Source organism: Notolabrus celidotus, chromosome 16 (assembly GCF_009762535.1).
Source record: "Notolabrus celidotus isolate fNotCel1 chromosome 16, fNotCel1.pri, whole genome shotgun sequence".
Taxonomy (NCBI): domain Eukaryota; kingdom Metazoa; phylum Chordata; class Actinopteri; order Labriformes; family Labridae; genus Notolabrus; species Notolabrus celidotus.
In genome coordinates this window covers 10,881,994-10,901,287 of record NC_048287.1, presented here as the reverse complement: position 1 = coordinate 10,901,287, position 19,294 = coordinate 10,881,994, and the positions used below count along the sequence as shown (strand labels likewise).

The 19,294-nt window shown below is 41.6% G+C and overlaps 1 protein-coding gene across 3 annotated transcripts in view; it reads right to left on the bottom strand.

Annotated features, from left to right (window-relative positions):
- fhod3a (formin homology 2 domain containing 3a) overlaps positions 1–19,294 on the bottom strand; it is a 65,744-nt gene that overhangs the window by 30,901 nt on the left and 15,549 nt on the right. For all 3 annotated transcript variants that reach the window (XM_034705614.1, XM_034705615.1, XM_034705616.1), the window contains one exon: positions 18,283–18,350. In XM_034705614.1, the coding sequence (XP_034561505.1) occupies positions 18,283–18,350 (68 nt within the window). The remainder of the gene's footprint in view (positions 1–18,282; positions 18,351–19,294) is intronic.

Here is a 19,294-nt window from a genome sequence, read left to right as displayed (position 1 = left end):
AAAGCGTACAGAAAGTAAAGTCCCACTGTCTGGACCTCTGTGGTTTCTGTTTCTAAGCTAGACGAGACTGACCTAGCCATAGCCCAGGGTCAAAATCATTATCATTCCATCCAGAGACAAAGAATTAGAGTCTCTCCATCTGCTGGACCATCTCTGTGAGATCAGAGGCAGCATTCATGAAAACATCTGTGATAGTCTACAGCTAAGATAATCAAATAATCCAAATCATAAGTGCCAGGAGGCGACTGGCACTGTAAATGTTTGGGGGAAAGGGACTTCAAGCTCACCAAAAAAGGGCAAAGAATATGGTGAGAGGGACAGAGGGGGAAAACATGAATTCACATGGCAGATATTGACTATGTGATGGAAAAAGTAGGAAAGCAAATAAAAGTACAAAAAAGAAGGGGACAGCATATTAAACGAAGGGAAAGGTCAGTGAAGGAAAGGAATGGGAAGGAATACAAGAGGGTGATGACTGAATACAGGCCAGTTTCTAATTTATAGGAGGCCGATTGCTTCTGGGTAATGCACAGAGGAAACAAATAAGAGGGTTAAAGACATTACATTCTCCTTCCACAAGGAGACAAAAAACATATGTCTATCTTCTCCATATACTTTAAGGCAGCATTTCCGGAATAGAGGGGAGCATGGATGATTGGCAGGTGAAACGACTTCACCCCTCTCAGCAAATCACAACAGACTTCAAAATGTGGCTCAGTCAACTCCTCATTTCAAACTGCCACTTTGATCTGATTACCTTGTTCCTGCTCTCTAGGTTTCCCTGGAAATCACTTAATGATGAAGGGAACAGTCCGTCTGGTCTGTCACATGTGATGTTCATGTTCCTTATCAGGTTCTTTGTCAGGGTAACCTTTACCAAAATGTCTGCTGTCCATCAGGAGCATGTCAGCGGCTGTGATAAGCCTTGAACTTGGCTGGATTTACTCTGGTGTAATGCTAGTGATGCAGTCAGGTGTGAAAAGGTAGGGACACTGTGTCATAAGCAGCTGAACTCTCTTCTAACTATTTGCTCTGTTTAATTAAAGAGAAAATTAACCTTGGTTCAAATTTAGTGTAATAAGTCTTTCATCTTTGTTTGACTTACAAAAAAAATAAATTTAACTTATTTTAAACTTAATTTAGGTTAAGGTTGTTCCTCCCTGGAGAACACAAATAGTACAAGCCAACTACAGCTTATCAGCCCCATTTAACAGTGACATTCTTTATAGTCTAATTTTAGACGTAGCACTGTTGCATAGGACACATTTAGGACGTTTTATACATAGGCTATTGTTGGATTGAAAGTACATAACATACTGATACTGTTAGCTGGACATACATGATGTACAGTATGTAACATGCTGTCAGGACACATTGTACCAGGGCTGACAGACAATAGAGGCAGGGTCATAGCTACACAGGCAATATAGTAAACACCTACATACATGTTTAGATTGCGCTAGAGTATTGTTGTATTGATTATCATTTAAAGTAGCCATTGGAAATACATGTGTGTGTGAATATTTAAACAACAACACAGCCCAGGGGCAACTGTGACACTGTGGTAGAGTGGGTTGTCTCTTAAGATGAAGGCTAGCAGGTTGATTCTCAGCTCCTGCAGTCTGTGGAGAAGTGTCCTTGTGGCTAGACACTGAGCTTTAAGCTCCTCCTGTGTGAATGGGTGAATTTGATATGATGTTCTTTGAGTGGTCACAGGGACTAGAGAAGTGCTACAGGAGGACAATGCAGTTCATTCAATACTGCAAACAAGCTAGGTAGCTCAAAGGAAGCTAAGAATCAGTGGAAGTGTTTCATTGGATGTCAAATTGAAAATTCCTCAGTGCAGACTGGAACAGATCATAAAAACACTTAAGCATACTGAATGGTTATCTTTCTGTTGTGAGTGTTGGGTCTGATACCACTACAGAAGAGGATTATGCCACTGAAAAAAAAAAATTAAGAAGCAATATATATATTTTTTATTCTGAGATTAAAGTCAGAAATCTGAGATTAAAGTCAGAACTCTGAAAAATATTGCAACTTAAATGTTTTTTTTACCAGTAGCGATAATCCTCTTCCGTATACAACGGGTGGTCAGTAATGGAAGATATGAAAGGAAACTTTATACATTTAGATGTGCTTTTTTTTCCTTTTTTTTCATTGCATAGTCACACCATAGTCAGTGATGCACACCATCAATGTTGTCATGACAATACTTTGTTATCCTCTGCTAGTCAGCTAACAAAGTCTTGTTAGCATAATTACCTTCCTCGTCCTGAGTAAACAGAGTTTGACATGCCGACTAATCAAAGGACCCCTTCCTCATCGGTGCAGAGGTCTCAGGCTGTCTGAGCACTCTGAGTCTAGAGTGATGATGCTTTTAAGCAGGAAGTAAGTCAAACAAATATCTCTCACTGTGTTTGGCATCACAACACTAATTCAGTAGCTGCATCCCCATAGGGAGATCACAACAACAACAAAACACAAACTAGGGAGATAATGACTCTAAATTAGATGTCCTTTAGTGGCCTTAAAGAGAAAATAGCAAAAAGGTGGTCAGTGAGTGAAGCATCGGTCTGTCCACGTGTCTCTCCTTGTCATTCTCCTTTTTTTCCTGGCCCTAGGTTTTATTATTGTCACAAGAAAAGCTGAACCACTCACTGCGATGTGTCATTGTGGCTTGTGTGTGTGCCTGTGTGTGCGTGCATGCACGTGTGTGATCGTGTGCATGCTCCCATGTGTAAGCCAGGGCCTGTGTTTGCTGAGTGCAGACGGACAGATGAAGGAAAGACAGAAAAAGAACGTTTCATTTATAGGTTCCTTTCGAGTTTTACTGTTTTGTTTTGGAGAACTCGCAGTTTTTGTCCACACTGTTTCACCATTACCTCACATTCACTGCAATATATCAGGCCGAACAAAGCATCTGGTCGCATGCTCCATCTTAAAAATTAAATTTTCTCCAGCCAGCAAGCAAAGGGATGAGTCGTTAAAACGTGCTGAACATGCACTTAGTCCTGTTTTAATGTCTGTTTTCATCAAATGAGATAAAAAAAAACATTTGTTCCATTAGATGAACATCACATAATATAGATTGGAACTATACAACAACTGTCTTTAATCTAAAAATTATCCAATCCCACACTGTCCATCGATCTCTATAAATAGAGCTTTTTGAAAGGGGTGACTTGAACAGCAGAGCCCAGCTGTTGTTAGAGCTTCATACTCACATGTGGTTTTATAACACCCAAAACCCCTCAAGTGAGAACACAGGCTTATGAAAAGATAGGTCTTTTGTTTGTCATGCTGTAATCCCTCCAGATGAACGTAAATTTAGTCTCAGTACGGGATGATAAATAGGTATCACTTGTTTATCTATAGAACAGAAACATGCAGTGAAAGTACCTATATATGCATCAGTGTGTGCTTGTGTGAAGGATATCCTCTGCAGTGATACAGGGATTCCCCCAGTACTGAAGCTGTCTGCTTAGTCGTCCAGTGGTCAGATCCCTCCCTCTCCTCCTGCCATAATGAGATTAGTACTGTGACCCTTCAGCTTTGACTAATCCCTCAACATTTACTGCACCATCTACACGTCTCAAAACAGAATAACACACAGGCCAACTCAGGCTATGCTCACCCTAATCCACAGCAATTATAGTCCAAATCGCACGCTATTTTGTTGTACTTATTCAAACATATCAAATTATAAATCCAGGAGTTCTCAAATGTCTGAAGTCTAATTCTGCTCGGTTGGTCAAAGCAAAGGGCAATAACAATCTACAAGTGCTGTGCTTAATCCTCGGAATTAACAACAGGAAGCAAGCTCGGCAGATGTTTCCAGAAGAGCTACAGAAACAGGGATGTGTAGGTGAGACCGTGAAGGATGACAAGAAAAAACGTGAAGACTAACCAAGAGAATCACGTCAGTCTCTTAAGCATTTCTCAATGCCAGAGAGTGTTTTGGCCCTAAACTTTGGTGATATAGGTTAACACTGACCACTGTCATTGTGATGTTGTCAGCCACAGCAGCAGCTTTCCTTTTTAGAAAAGACCATAAAAAACCCACTGTGTGTTACCTGCCCAGCACTGAACAATGAACAGACCAAGTTAGAAACTGGTTAGTGGTCATATGGAGCATTTTTGAGCATTTAACAGCTGCACAGCCAGATACTGTAAATTCCTCAAGGGTTCCAGAAGACCATAAATAGAGTCAAAAGTACCCATAACATGATATACAATCTATACCATGGTATTGTTTTTGCTTTTTGTGGTAGTGGTATCATATCATGGCATTGCAAAATGAAAAAGAGGCATGCATATGACCGTGTCTTCACTCATAGGACCCTAATAGGACAAAAGCTTTGCATGAATAAACTCATTCTTTCATTCAGTTTAGCTAAAAAAAAAATTTGAAAAAAGAACAAGGAGTTTATCCTCTTTTTCTGTTAGATGTTAGCTGTTGGTAAAAAGTGAGACGGGAAAATTTAAAGCATTCCCCAGAGATATTTGATGTCTCAGCAGTTTAATTCCCTTCCTCTAAAAGGAAAAAAAACCTTTTTAGAACATTTATCGTTGTCAAACAGGGTTGCTCCTTCACTTAACCACCTGATCTCCACCTTGGCTGAACCCTGTAACCATAAATTAGAATGTATTACTAAAACAAATACACCAATTCATCCATTCACCTCTGAATCCATCTGTTATCTATCCATCAACCCATATACACATGCATCTATGTATTTTCTTCTAATTATCTAAGGCTGGGTCACTGTGGAGGCAGGCTACACAAGTTAGCCAAGATATCCCGATCAATGGCAACTTTTTCCAGCCTTCATGGGGATCCAGAGGGATACATGATCCCCTCAGCAAGATGTTCAGCTGGATGTGTGCAGAAAACCCCTAATGGGAGACATCCAGAAGGCAGTCTCATCAGATGCCACCTTAACTGGCTCCCTTTAATGCAACAGAGTAGCAACTCTTCTCTGAGCTTCCCTTGGATGTCCTTTAGGTTGAGCCCAGCAATCCTGCGATGGACACTTATTTCAGCTGCTTATATCCATTATATCTAAACCAAAATAATCACAGGGGAAGGATGGAATTTAAATTGACTGATAAATGAAGAGGTTTGCTTTGCAGGTCACCTCCCTATCCACCACAACAATCCTGTACACCGCCTTCATCACTTTAGATGCTATGCTGACAATCCTATCAACCTCAGAATTAATTTAAACTCCACTTGTGCACAAGACCTGAGATATTTCAACCACTGCAGTTGAGGCAGTAACTTACTCCTTCCTCTTCTACTCTCCAGCAAACACCATGGCTTGTGTTGGAGGTGCTGACTCCAATCACTAATCCCAATCTCTTCACAGCGCTCCAGTGCCTGCAGAATGTCACAGCAGGATAAAGCCAACAAAACCATGCCATGCAACTCTGAGGTCCCCAAACTGGACGGTCTCTTCATCCAGCAGTACCTTAAGATCTTGTCAGAATAGGTGATATGGTATAACACTGGTGGAGGCAGGGAAGTGTTTGAGTTGATGCTGAGAAGACAGATATCTCTCACTTATTATACATGCACTGGCAGGCTTGCTGCTATAGGGCCCCGAAACCTCATATTCCTATACCCCCCCACTGAACACGATCATATTCAAGTCCACTAAACACATGTAGATTGCATGAGTAAACTCCCATGACCCCCTGCAACCCTGAAAGGATAAAAGGTTTGTCTACTATCTCACAGCCGGGAGGGAATCTGCATTTTCTGAACAAAGGCTAGCGACACAATACCCTTACATACCCTTTATGCTGCACACTAAATCGTTCCCAAACTTGATTTATTTTCCTTTTTTTCGGCCAAGCCTCAAATATTTAGCACACTTAAGAGCATTATCAATTAAGCTACTATGAATGAATATACAACACAAAGTATTTCAATTGAATTAATCTCTAACAACCTCTTCACACACCGTTCTTACTCCTGTTATTTAAACTTACTTTATTAATCCCCATGGGGGAAATTCAATTTTTCACTCATGTTCTTTTTTCGTGTTCATGCTAACCACACATAGTTTGATATAATCATGCACAAACATGCTACGGGAATGCACTAATGGGGAGATGTCAGAGTGAGGAGCCGCCATCAACCAGTGCCACCCGAGCATTTGGGGGTTCAGTGCCTTGCTCAAGGGTACATCTGAGGCAAATGAACCAGCACCTCTCCAGCCACCAGTCCACTTGCCAAACTTTGTCCATACTGGGACTTAAGCCGACGACCCTCCGGTTCTCAAGCCAAGTCCCCATGGACTGAGCTACTGCTGCCCCACATACATACTGTATGTGCTTGGATCTTTCAGTGTGACACATCAATGTGGAGTCACTGGATATTTACACATAAGTCTACACTAAGGTCAAACACAGGTAATATTTTTCAGCATGGCATGACTGTTAATGGGTCAGGAGGGGGAGAAGCAGGGCACAGCTGAGGGTCCTGCATTTAGGTCCGGTTATAACCGCTGACTCGTGTTTCTGGAGGATTTCTTTGCACCCTTCTAAAAAAACCTCCACACGGCTGTCTGGGCCAATCAGCCAGTTGGCTTTCAAACTAGGTCTTCGGTGGGATCTAAAATAAAGAAGTGAGAGGGGCGTGTGGAGTAATGGCACGCTGGGGAGCTAGATTTAATCCGAGGAAGTCTTTCCCTCTGTGCTGGTACCACGCTAAATATAGGTTGGTGGGTGTCAGGCACTGGAACAAACCTAGATACTGGGTTCAATGGTTGATAAGGTCATGAAGTGCACCGTGTCTGTTGCCCTGAAAAAATTAGGCTAACTGAATGGGAAACTTTTCACATATTTTCACGTGTCAGGAATTTCTTACAAAGAATTTAATTTGTCTCCTGCTGATCGTTCCAGGCAAGGACTTCCTCACCACCGACGGGTTCTTTTTCACCCGTTCAATGAAAAAAGAAATGATGTCTCCATAAAGACCTTCAAATATTTCTTAGAATGGGCTAGCATTTCTGATAAACCCATGTGCAGGAAAACAGTCGGATGGTATTTTGGTCTTGCATGCACACCTGTGGAGCGGTATGTCCATTAATCTGTAGTTAGAAGAATAAATACTCCCATCAATTTGTCATAATGGAATACAGCTCAAACAGCGATGCATGATTTCAGTCTCATGTCAAGTGAAATGAAAAGGAAATGTTGGCAGGCAGCAGAGGCCAAACTGTAGAGGACAACTGGGTTATTTTGTGACTGTCTATTTTTTGTCTGTTGCTCTTGGCCTACAGTATGAAGACTGAAGGCTGCTGATGGTACAAATGACGACAGAGGCCCTGTGAGCTCAGTGTGTGTTTGTGTTTGTGAGAGAGAGGAAAAGAGAGAATGAGACCTCCACGGCTTCACTATGGGATTCATGATGGGGACAGACCTATGCAGAGATTACAGCCAGCTCAGCAGTGACACACACTCATACAAGTGTGTACACATACAGTCAAGCATACAGTAACAACAGAGGCCCAAATGCAAACACACCGAGGATGGAAACACTGGGGAGTAAATGAAAACAAACTTTTATATGAATGTCATAAATCTGATCCTGGGGAAACAGAATGCTTCGATAATTTATAGCTAACACGCTGATACACATAACACACCTATGTAGACACAATATAACACACACACACACACACACACACACACACACACACACACACACACACACACACACACACACACACACCCACACAACATCTCCGGACTGTGACCTTGAACCTTCATGCAGGCCATCAGCTGTGAAAGCTCAGAAGCAGATGTCTACAGGAGGGAAAAACTTACTGCCACATAAACACATGAAAACAAATAAAAATACACACTGACAAACACACAGTCAGTATGTCCAAACATACGCTGTGCCCTTCATGTGCCCCCTTTACCACTAAATAAGTCCATAAACACACCCACAGAAACACACACACACACACACACACTCATACAAACATTCACACACGCACAAACAAACAGAAATAGTTACCCACAACACAAACACAAATCTACCCAGCATGTGCTCTGTGATAGCACCATGATGACAGGCCTGATCCCAACAGGCAGCTATGGTATTGCTTCATATTCAGGCACACACACACACACACACACACACACACACACACACACACACACACACACACACACACACACTATGCACCAGGACAGCGACACCTCATTACACACTCATGTTAAACATAAATTCACACATTTAGGGGCACAGCTAAGTTGACGGACAGGTGGGTGTGTTGTAGCTGTTTGCCAAGAACCCAAAAGCCCTCCTCCTGTCCACCTCCCTGACTGCGTCTACGTTTACCAAAGTTAGGTTGAGTCAGCATTTCCAACATGGCGACCGATCAGAAGGCCTTTCTTCAGAAACCAACGGGTGATGTCACAGAGACTAAGCACCATGTTTAGCACAGTCTATGGTGTCTATACAATCTGTTTATAACACAGAAGTTATAATTCATTCATGGAATGAATCAACCAACCAATCAATCAATCAATCTTTATTTGTATAGCGCCAAATCACAACAAACGGTATCTCAAGACGCTTTTACAAACATAGGTCTAGACTGTACTCAATGTTATATTAATAACAAAGACCCAACATCAAGACATGGTAACACTCAGCCTTATCTCATCTTAATCCACCATGAGCATTGCACCTCCCAGTATTTAGCTGGTTTAGCAGACTCATGTTAAACAGCTATCTGTTTTGACCGAGTTGGGGTTGGAAAGAGGGATAGAGGAGAATAAGAGAGAGAGATAAGAAAGAGAGAGAGCAATGATTGTGTTAGTGAATCGTGGTGTATTTCACTTTTCAATGAAATTTAAGAAACGTTTCTAGCATAAACTAAATGAAACAGATTCTAAAATATCAGATCTACAAAAAGTGTCAACTTAAAGTGCCAAGCTATCCAAAACACAACTTTTTACAAATCTTGATTGGACCTGGACTGCTGACAGGCAACACACATTCCTTCTCATGGCTGCTTTGTGTACATCAGCAAACCGGTTACTTTGTTAAAATCATTGTTTTCTGTATGTGTCCATTTATCACACACCTAATAAAGTAAATGCCTGTTTACACTGACAGGTCTGCATATGTGATTTTGAGGCACCTTTTCTGTACTAATTTACAGTACAGAATCAGAGGAGTATGGATCTCATCCTGCTGTAAGCAAAGCAATAAAAATGGGTTTTTAAAGTTTTTGAACATTTCTTTGATTGAAAAAAACGAGGCTGCTGAAAAGAAATCATTTTTTTGAATGTAGCTGCTGAACGCTTAAATCCTTCCCATCAAACTTCCATCTTAACGTTGCGTGCGACTGGTATTATGTCACAGGGTTGCTGTGTAATTATCTGTGATAGTGCATTGAATTAAAGTGTGACCTGATTTCCTGTAGCATGCACCCAGACAGAGAAGCTGATTGTGGGAAATGTTGTGGTGTTCAAAACCAACATACAAGTGTGCACGTGTGAATCAAGCACCCAGTGTTTTCCCCTTGCTCTACCCTCACCCTTTGTCTCTCTCTCTCTCTCTCTCTCTCTCTCTCTCTCTCTCTCTCTCTCTCTCTCTCTCTCTCTCTCTCTCTCTCTCTCTTTATCCCTCACCTCTCACGCTTGCTGTGTCATGTCTTTTTTTAATTGACTGGATTTGCTGAGCGAATGCATTGATTAAGGATTAGAGGGATCAAACGAGAACCAAAGTTCTGTGTGACTATATTCACTGAGTTCTGGAACTCTTCCCTCACAACAAGCAGTCATCATTACGTAACACCATGTAATAATCCAGACAAGACAAATTGTCATTTAAAAGGGTTGTTTAGATATCTAAACTGCTCCTTTACTGGCTTTAAGAATGTACTTTGCAGCATTTTTGATAAACAGCCATTTAAATGATGGGTTGAGCATACAGAAAAGGAGAGCCTGATGAATGAGAAGAAGAAGAAGAAGAAGAAGAAGAAGAAGAAGAAGAAGAAGAAGAAGAAGAAGAAGAAGAAGAAGAAGAAGAAGAAGAAGAAGAAGAAGAAGAAGAAGAAGAAGAAGAAGAAGAAGAAGAAGAAGAAGAAGAAGAAGAAGAAGAAGAAGAAGAGGATGAAGAAGAGGATGAAGAAGAGGATGAAGAAGAGGATGAAGAAGAAGCAGAGATACATACAAAGAGAGAGTGAGAAAGGCAAACAGAGTAGAAACAGGAGAAACCAGAGTCAGACGACCAGCAGCCTGGGCGAGTAAACAGAGAGGATATTGGAGGATATGTGCTGCTTGCTGAGAGGATTATCTGAGTGAAGTCTTGCTGCGACTCATACCACACTTGTCTGTTATTATACTCCACCCTTATTGGTGTGTGTGTGTGTGTGTGCGTGTTCTCCGGTGTGTGAGTCTCATGTAGCAGGCATGATTACATGACAAAAGCCACTGTGAGGGAGCTTTGACCTAGTTTAGTATGTTTACAGTCAAAGAAGAGCATATGCTTGACCTGTTTTTTGACACTATAGTCTATCTGCTGGTCTTGGCTTAAGGTACATGTTGTATAAAGGTGCGGCTGTCACTCAGTGGTAGTCGGTCATCTCTCAGTCAGAAGGTTGACGCCACCCAAAACTGCCCCTAGTGACTGTGCCAGCAGAGTGTGAATGGGATTAATCAATACTGATGGGCGCTTTACATGGGAGCCTCTGCTATCTGTGTATGAATGTGGTGTGAATGTGACATGACCACAGACTGTATGATTAATGGACGTAGTATCCGTGACGTCACCCATCTGTTCTGAAGCGCTGTTTTGGAGCCAATCGTCGCCGGAGCCATATTGGAAATGCTGAACGCAGCCTAAGTGCTGTCGAGCTTGTGTGAGGTAAAGAGGCAGGCTTTAAGCCTCCTAGCCAACAGTTCCCGTCTGTCAGTCAAGTCAGTAATTTCCTTAAGTGGACAAAACTTGTAATCTCTATACCTCCTGAACCGTTGCGTTAGAAAAAAATTCACCCCCAGTACAGTGTGTCCCTAGAAAAATAAGCTATTCAGACCTACACCGCTTTTTCTACCAGGTTGCAAACATGTTCAATAATGCTGTAAAGTGCTACATAAGTGCAATGCAGTTCGTTGATAACTGCTAGCTAGCAAAGGCCCAGTGCATCATGGGAGAGAATGCTAAGAATAAGTGAAAGTGTCAAATTTGAAAATGCCTCAGAGCGAAGGGTTGAGTCCTCAATATTTTGTCTTTATGATGTTCAGGAAGTGACAATGTTAAAGTGCTTTGAGTGGTAGGATACAAACACAGTCCATTTAAATTATATAATGTGCCTATTAACTTGATAAGTGTGCATGTAAATAAGTGTGTACATGTATTAGGGAGAAGATTGATAGAGACAAGTTGTTTCCGGGGATCAAAAACTGTTTCCCAGATGCTCTGAATCAAATGGGGAAAAAAGATCCACAGAAATAAACACTGCTAAAAACATCTGTTTATGTTGAACATCTTAAGCATCATGATTTGCACTTGATATGCCACAAAAATGAAGCAAATTTGACTTCTCTGTAAGCCTTAGTAAGTAATTCACTAAATGAAGCAGCTAAAGCAAGGTTCCCTTAACCTTCTTAAGAAAGGAGCTGAAATATAAGATCACATAGTATGTCAGGAAACATACTGTAAGTTAAACGTAGTAGAAAATGATAACACCTGGAACCACCTTGTGCAAACGTTCCTCCTTCTTTGCTCTCCTCATCTGTGAGCGAGCAGACCACAGTGACATAACTTTCAGACCTGCTGCTGCTGCTCTGTCTGGCAGGTGCATTTCCTCCTCCTTGCTTTGTTTTTCCCCTGTGTTTCCTTCCCTAAGTGATTTACCATTTCCCTGGAAATCATCCCACTCCCCATCTCTCCCGGCACATCTCTTAAACCCATCATCTTTCAAACCCCACGGCTGGATGAGATGCCAAGCCCGCAGATTCTCCAGTGTGTGTTCTGGATGTTGAGCTTGTGGTAATTGTAATGTTTTATTGCATTATGTAATAGCTGCAAAATGATTAAAACAGACCGGCTGGAGGTTTGTGGAGGCACACTCAGCTGTGCGTATGAACAAGCCTAGACGTAACACTCAGACACACTCACGGCCAACACATACACACAAACATGTAGTGATATATTTCTTAGTTTCTTACAGTACGCACACAGAGGGTTGGGATAGCAAACCCCACACAGCCGAAACAGTTGGGCTGTCAGTATAACTGAAGTCCAGGGAAAACCCTGCCACATCCACAGGCAGCACAACACTACAACAGACCAGTCCCACTTTACAACAGCAACGAAGAAGAGCACTGCTGCAGCTAGATTAAAATCCAGCAATAATCCCTGTGAGTGTTTGTAGTTGTACTGATTCAACAGTGCAAAAGTCTCAGTTGTTATTTTTATCTGCTTATGGCTTTCATAGCCGTCTTTATATATTACAGCCGTATATAATCTGCAACTACAAAAACATTCTGACAGAAAGGTGATGGCAACATTTTTTACAATTTTATCATAATAATGAGGAAATGCTGATAATGCAGAGCTGGAAAGTCACTCAAATATTAACTGTAAAAGTAAAATCTCTTCTGAAGACATTTCATTTGTTTTTCCTAAAATACTAGATTTTGCAAAAGATATGAATTAAATTAACATGGACTACAGCATTATTCAAACCCCATGATAGAGAGGGGAAGCAATGACTCGAGTCATCAGATTTTTTATTGGACTCTAACCAAAGTGAGGATCTTACCCTGACCACATGGCTTTTGTCCCCAAAACTTAACTCTTAAACAAGATTTTTCTGCTCTTTGAAAACCCACCATCTACCTCAGCCACTTAGAAACCAGTGGGATATGTAGATGTAATGCTTCATTCGCTTGTCACCATAAAAAAGGAGGCAGTTCATGCAGAAATGTTCTTTCTAGGATATTAAGTTGCTGCCTCGCAGAGAGAACCGGGAGCAATGTGATAACAATGCATCATGCTGTTGTCAGTTCACAAAGCTCTGTTCTGCTTCAAGTTAAACATCAAATGAGGGTTTGAGCTCATGTAACGTTAGAATATGTCATGTTTTCTTTAACATGAAGGCAAATGAAGAATATGACTCAGGACTGTTTCAGCTCGACTTTTAAAAAGAGAAACTCAGCCAGTTTAACGGTGTGATACAATCTGATGAGTGCTACTGCAGCACGGGGAATAGAGAACAGCTGCGGGATGGATGCAAATTTTTGGCTTTTCCACAGCAGCTACTGCTGTTAAGTTATTTCACCACTTCCACTGCTCTACACCTCTTTCCCTGAAGCCTCATCAGGCCATCTCTCCATCTCCCACAGCAGTAACTTAGGCATGACTCATGTGGGCACAATGTTCTCAGCCGGCCCATCAGGGTCTCAGCTGCTAGTGAGGGTAGAGAGGAAACTATTTGAATGATTTTCTTGTTCCTACTTCTTCTGTGTGAACCGCAAATGAAGAGAGAGGAGAGTGTTCTAATTTTAGGTAATGGTGAGATCGTAAGGACAAAATATGAAAATGTAAATGTGCACAGAAGATATCATCATTGAGGCACAACTCCTGGAGCTAAGGCTACAGGTGTCTATAAGAACAAAGAGTCATGAAGCTGGAGAGAAAATAGATTAATAGGGCAGAGTGTGAGGCCAGGAAAGGAAAGAAATGCAAGGGGACGGTGTTCAGATACAACAAGCTGTGAGGACTGGGGACAAAAGTAGAGCAAAGTAGACTTAAAAAGGATGAAGGGGAAATGCGGCCAGATTGAAAAGTAGTTAAAATGTAATATAGTGTGTCTGGAGTTTTACAACTGTGCAGCCACAGATGTCCCATACCCCTGCCCCCTTTCAGCGTCCCCATTACCCAGCATTATCTCCCTGTCACACCATGCCATTACCAGGCCTTATCTCCCACAGCGGGGGGACACCGGCACAGTAAATTGCTGTTCAGACCAGCTGTAGTCAACTCTTTCTGCAGCATCTCAAGGCCAGACTGCTGTCAGTACCACTGCACCCCCATCGCTACAGCAACACTGAATAGTGACAACTGCTTTATCACTACAGACCACCATGGCAGTGAGCTCTCACTAACAGAGATTTTGATTTGTGTGACTCTTGCTAACGCCATGAAATCCTCTGTATATATCTCTTTACAGTGCAATACACTTTCAACAAACTGTTGCTCCTGTACTGTAGTCTGTAATCACTTATGTTCTTCAATGAAAGAAGGATGAAAACTTACAAAGGGCATATCCAGTGCTAAAAGGGAAAGTTTGGCCTAAAAAAGGACAGATGCAACACAATCTTCAACTCCCTTTTTGACAAGCCGTAAATTTGTTACACAACAGAACACATAGAGGAAATCAAAGCAACTCAACTTTGAGTCCATCTAAACCCCAATCCCCCACCTCTCTTTCACTATTCTGTGGGGGGTGATTAGAGATGGATAATTGGGGCGCAAAAATCCAACAATGTAGAAGCCAAATTTTTTGGAAAAGGGGCTAAATTCCAGAGCGAAGTGCCAAGGGATTGGACAGATTCCAAAACACATGCATGGTCTTTTGTTCCACTCCAACTCTTTTGTTTCACCTGCTGTAGCACTCATTACAGGGGGCTTTACCTGTCAGGCCCATCCCCCCTCTATTTTTGATCACTTAAAGTTTATTTAATTACTGCAGAGACTTTCACCTCAGGGGAGAAATTCAGCCATATGGGAAACGTAAGCTGTAAGAACATTCTGGTACATGATGTGGACTTAAACAGAGAACAAATAACAGCATATTCAGCCACTGCAGTTGGGGTCATCTGGGTCTTCATCACTAATCTTGAACCTCCTTCTAATCGCTAGCATTGAATTGATTTAATAATAACTATAATTATCAATTCCACACTGTTATTTCCAAAGAAGTTTTATTTATCTACCAGGACTTGCTGTGCCAACGTTACCAATGCCATTTGTGACGCAGTATATCATACCATTGTGGGACAAGGATCATGGTGGACCACAGCAAAAGACCGCAGCAAGTTTGGCTAAGCTTCACTAAAAAAGAAAATTACACAGCAAAGTGCAACAGGTGTAGCAAAGACATTTAATGCAAAGGAGGAAGAACAGCCACTCTTTATTTAATTCAATTAATTGCGGACATGCTAATTTATTCAACACAGCATAAACTTAAGGGAATGCACTATTGCAACTATTCCCTGCCCTGCTGTGTCCTTTTCATTAAAACACTCTGGCCATAGATAGCGGTAGCAGCTGTAGCAATGTCTCATCACACTTAGGTTCAAAACAAAGTTGAGCCCACTCCTGGTTCCTTGTTGATCTAGCCTTTAAAAAAGGAGAGACCACCTATCACCTTCATTCCTCCTGTAACTTCCTCAATCCACCCTTTTTATCCTTCTATAACTTTCATATTCAGTGAGTTGAGGTTTAGCGCTGTCCCGCCTTCCTCACATGTTTCTGTGCTGTCAACACTTTCTAAAGATAACACCTCCACTTCACCCCTACCACTGAGCTACCTCTCTCCACCCGTCAGCTACAGTCTACAACAGCTCTGCTGCAGCAGGGAGGGCTAAAATTAACCCTGAAACAAGGGGTTCTGACTGGCACTTTGATGGGACTGCAGACCACAGGATCAACTGAGAGATGAGGGGCAGGTTAAGGACAAAGGGCACGTGAGTAGATATTACGAGACAAAGGAACAACAGAGTGAGAGGTATAGAAGTAGACTGTAAAAATATTTAGGACATAACCTAAAGCTGAAAACACTCAGGGCATCCGCCCTGCGTAAACAAAAAGATAAATTCCTGTAAAATTGACCTCAATCTCCCTTGGGGAGCCGTGCAGTGAGTGCTGAGAGGAGCTGGATCATTAAAGTGCCATGAAGGCCTCTCCAGAGCACACACATTGTCTGCAGAGTTGTGCTTATACCAGCAGTCAAACTCAATGCTTTGCTGACCATGCCAATGTGCTCTCCTTCATATACTGTACATCAGAAAAACTCATTACCTAGCCCACATTATCACCCCCTCACTCACACACACACATGAACAGCAGAGCATCCCTAATCCCAAGCTGGCCAGCCTGAATGTAATTTGATCTTTCCGTTAGCATTTGTGCCAAGAAATGCCAAGGCGGGCTGTCTTTCCTACAGTTATGCTCAAGTTCCAAACTCACGATTCTGAAAGAAGATCAATGAAGAAGGTCACGAACCCTAAGATCTTTCTAAAGTTTGACCTGAATACAATCAGATCCTGATCCTTTCAATCAAAACTAGAAGCTGATGAACACAGCAAGATTAGTAATCTGTAAGTAATTGATGCTTTCCTTTCGTTCAATCACACAAACCAAGTAACTGTCATGCATTTGCACATGTACCAATTAGGACATTTAATCCAAACCCACAAGACATGATTTTACCGGAATGGCCATCTAACTGTAGGTTAAAGGTACCTGATTATTCAAGCAGTTTCTATCTTTGATCGTGACAGACGTTTCATTGAGAGGACAGTTTGGTGTCCACTATCCAGGAGATTTGAAGGTCAAGTCCTCAGCAGATTAGTGAGTGTTAAAGGGGTAGATGAGCGAAAAGCTGAACCCGCTCACTGAAGTATCTCTGAGGGGGGTGGAAAATGGTCAGCGGATCTCTAAAGTGAATGGATCACTCCGACTGGCTGGTGTTATCTGATTATACATCTGTTTAATGCTGCAGAATTATAGAGTGCAGCTCCACAGTATCAACCCAAGTTGGGATCTGGTTGCTGCCCGGCATCTGTGCCATGTTGAATGAAATCTGGATTGAGGTCAATAATTTCAGCAAACTCTATCATCAGGCTTTGGCATTGGTTGAAATTGAAGTTTTAGCCATGCCCATCAAAAGGAAACTCTACTCATTTGGTAGTGGTGCAGCCTTTTTTGGTAAAAAAAAAATGTGGAACTAGTTGTTTTTCAAAGTACGCAGTTAAAAAAAAGTGGTTTTCGTAAATCAAGATGAGCAGTGTGAAGATTTCTCACAAGAGTTTCTTTCTGGGTTAAATGAGACAGTTGTATACTTGATCCATGGCGAACCCTTCTTTACTCCTCTCTGTTATTTCTGCTCTTTTAAAATTCAAGTTCTAAAACCTAGTAGTTCCCTTACTGATGTATGCACGTTTTTCTCCTTAACACCATTGTCATGACCTTTGCCCTCATCGCTCTCTCAACCAATCCGAGGCACACTGATTCAAGGGTCCAGAATTAGCACTGCTATCACTGGCATGGAGAATGTTGACCATGTGAACAAGCCCGGGAGGATGGGGGAGAGGAGCGCAGACAGAGAGTTGTCGTAAGAAACAGTGAGAGGATTGGAGGGTGAGTGGCAGTCACATAAAGTTATGACAGTATTTTGAAAATACACAGAATACTTCAACTGAATTTAATGAAAATAATACAGTAGCTGCTGAAATATTTAGCATGAGCATGATAACAATTGTGCAGCTTTGGCTTTGTTTCTGAGACATGAAAGGTCTTCTACAGCTGAAGTAGTTCCAAAACAGTTCTACAACATAAGCAGACTTCTTCTTCTCCAACTTAAATACATTGATGCAAAACCCCTATTCATCTACAGGTTACTTCTGGCTTGTTGGTGCCTGATCTGTATACATTTTTGGAAGTATACTTAAAACAAGTCGATTGTGCAATATGTTGCTTGACGACGTGTCTCCCTGCATCTCCTACCATTATCACTATTCCACTGTAATTGTCTAACTCTTGTCTTTTTGCCTCTTTTCTTCTTCTACATTTTTTTCTGCAACCCTCCTTTGCTTCTTCCTCCCTTCTCCTCTTCACCACCCAAAAACTTGGAGGAGTAATGGGCATCACACTGTGAACACTTCACCAGACTCAGAGGGGAACAGGCTGGGCTGCAGTTCAACTGTACAAACACATACACTTAAAAAAAATCTATTTATTTTCCCTCCCTTACGCTCCCAACATAAATTTTACATAAAGTCACTGACGTCAGCACAATGCTATGCTGAATTGAAATTTTGCATACCAGTCAAACCTGCCTCTAGGTGGGAGGTCTCATGCTGACCCCTGCATGCTCCACAGGTAAACCCCGAGACAGTCATCTGAATGTGTAGTACAGTATGTTCCCAGGCTTACTGATGTGTTTGATGGTGCATGTGCAGCTGTCCAGGGGGAAACTCCTGTTAAAAACATATATAAACATGTCACACAGCACTCACCGATGCAGGCGTGTACACGGACGGTCAGCTGGGTCCGTAGAACAACACTGTGCTTCTTCACCCTGGACCTGACAGAGACAGGAGAGAGCAGATTTATTATTTATCAGGAGATATCTTAATGACAGCAACAGAGATTTTTTTAAAGAAGAATTCCTCATACTGCCAAACCAAATTAACTTTTTCATTTACTTCCTCTTATCAGAGCTGATAAAGAAAATAAAGCAACAAATGTTAAAGTGTTGGAATGTACATTTTTTGATACCTCCAGTCAAAAAAAAGTTACATTTCAAAGCAAAATCCGAGGGATGCTAGTTTTGATGGACATTCTTTACTATTGTCAATCAGAGGCATTTTAGTACTTCTATTTCCTTCGTGGTAGGTATCCCAGGACCTAAACTTGAGTCTCAGCCAATACTCAGTACCTCTATGTATCAGTGGGTTAAAAATTCAAATATAACCAGTTTCAAGTTGGGAAAAACTGATGTCCATAAACAAGTACACTTTAAGCTCTTGTGAGGAACTTTAGGTTTGCTTCAACTTTGGCGCCCCCTGTGAACAAAGTGTTTCTGTCCAGTGCATGTGTAAACAGAGTTTCTTGACTGAAAACCTCACCCTGTTATCTTTTTACTGTCAATTGTATCATTCAAGGAGAATGTGTTGCTGTGGAACATCAAAAAGGCATCACACACTTACTCACTTTATCTGACACCTACCCCTCACTAGTGGTTTCAAACATCAAAATTGACTTTATAAAAACAGTCACTTTTCTTGTTGATGGTATTATTTGCTTTTTCAGGTCCTAAAGAGATATCAATACTATTTACAGTCTGTTTCATGACCAGCTAAAAACTCATCATAGTAGTTTTCAAATATGATATTAATTTTAGCTTCTTATGCCCATCCTGGTACCCGTCCCTGGAGGGTCAGTGAGCAGAGAAATTTTCACTTTTAGCATAAACAGCTTTGTTTCTGATTTGGGTAAAGGCTGTCATCCCAGAATAATGCAACCACA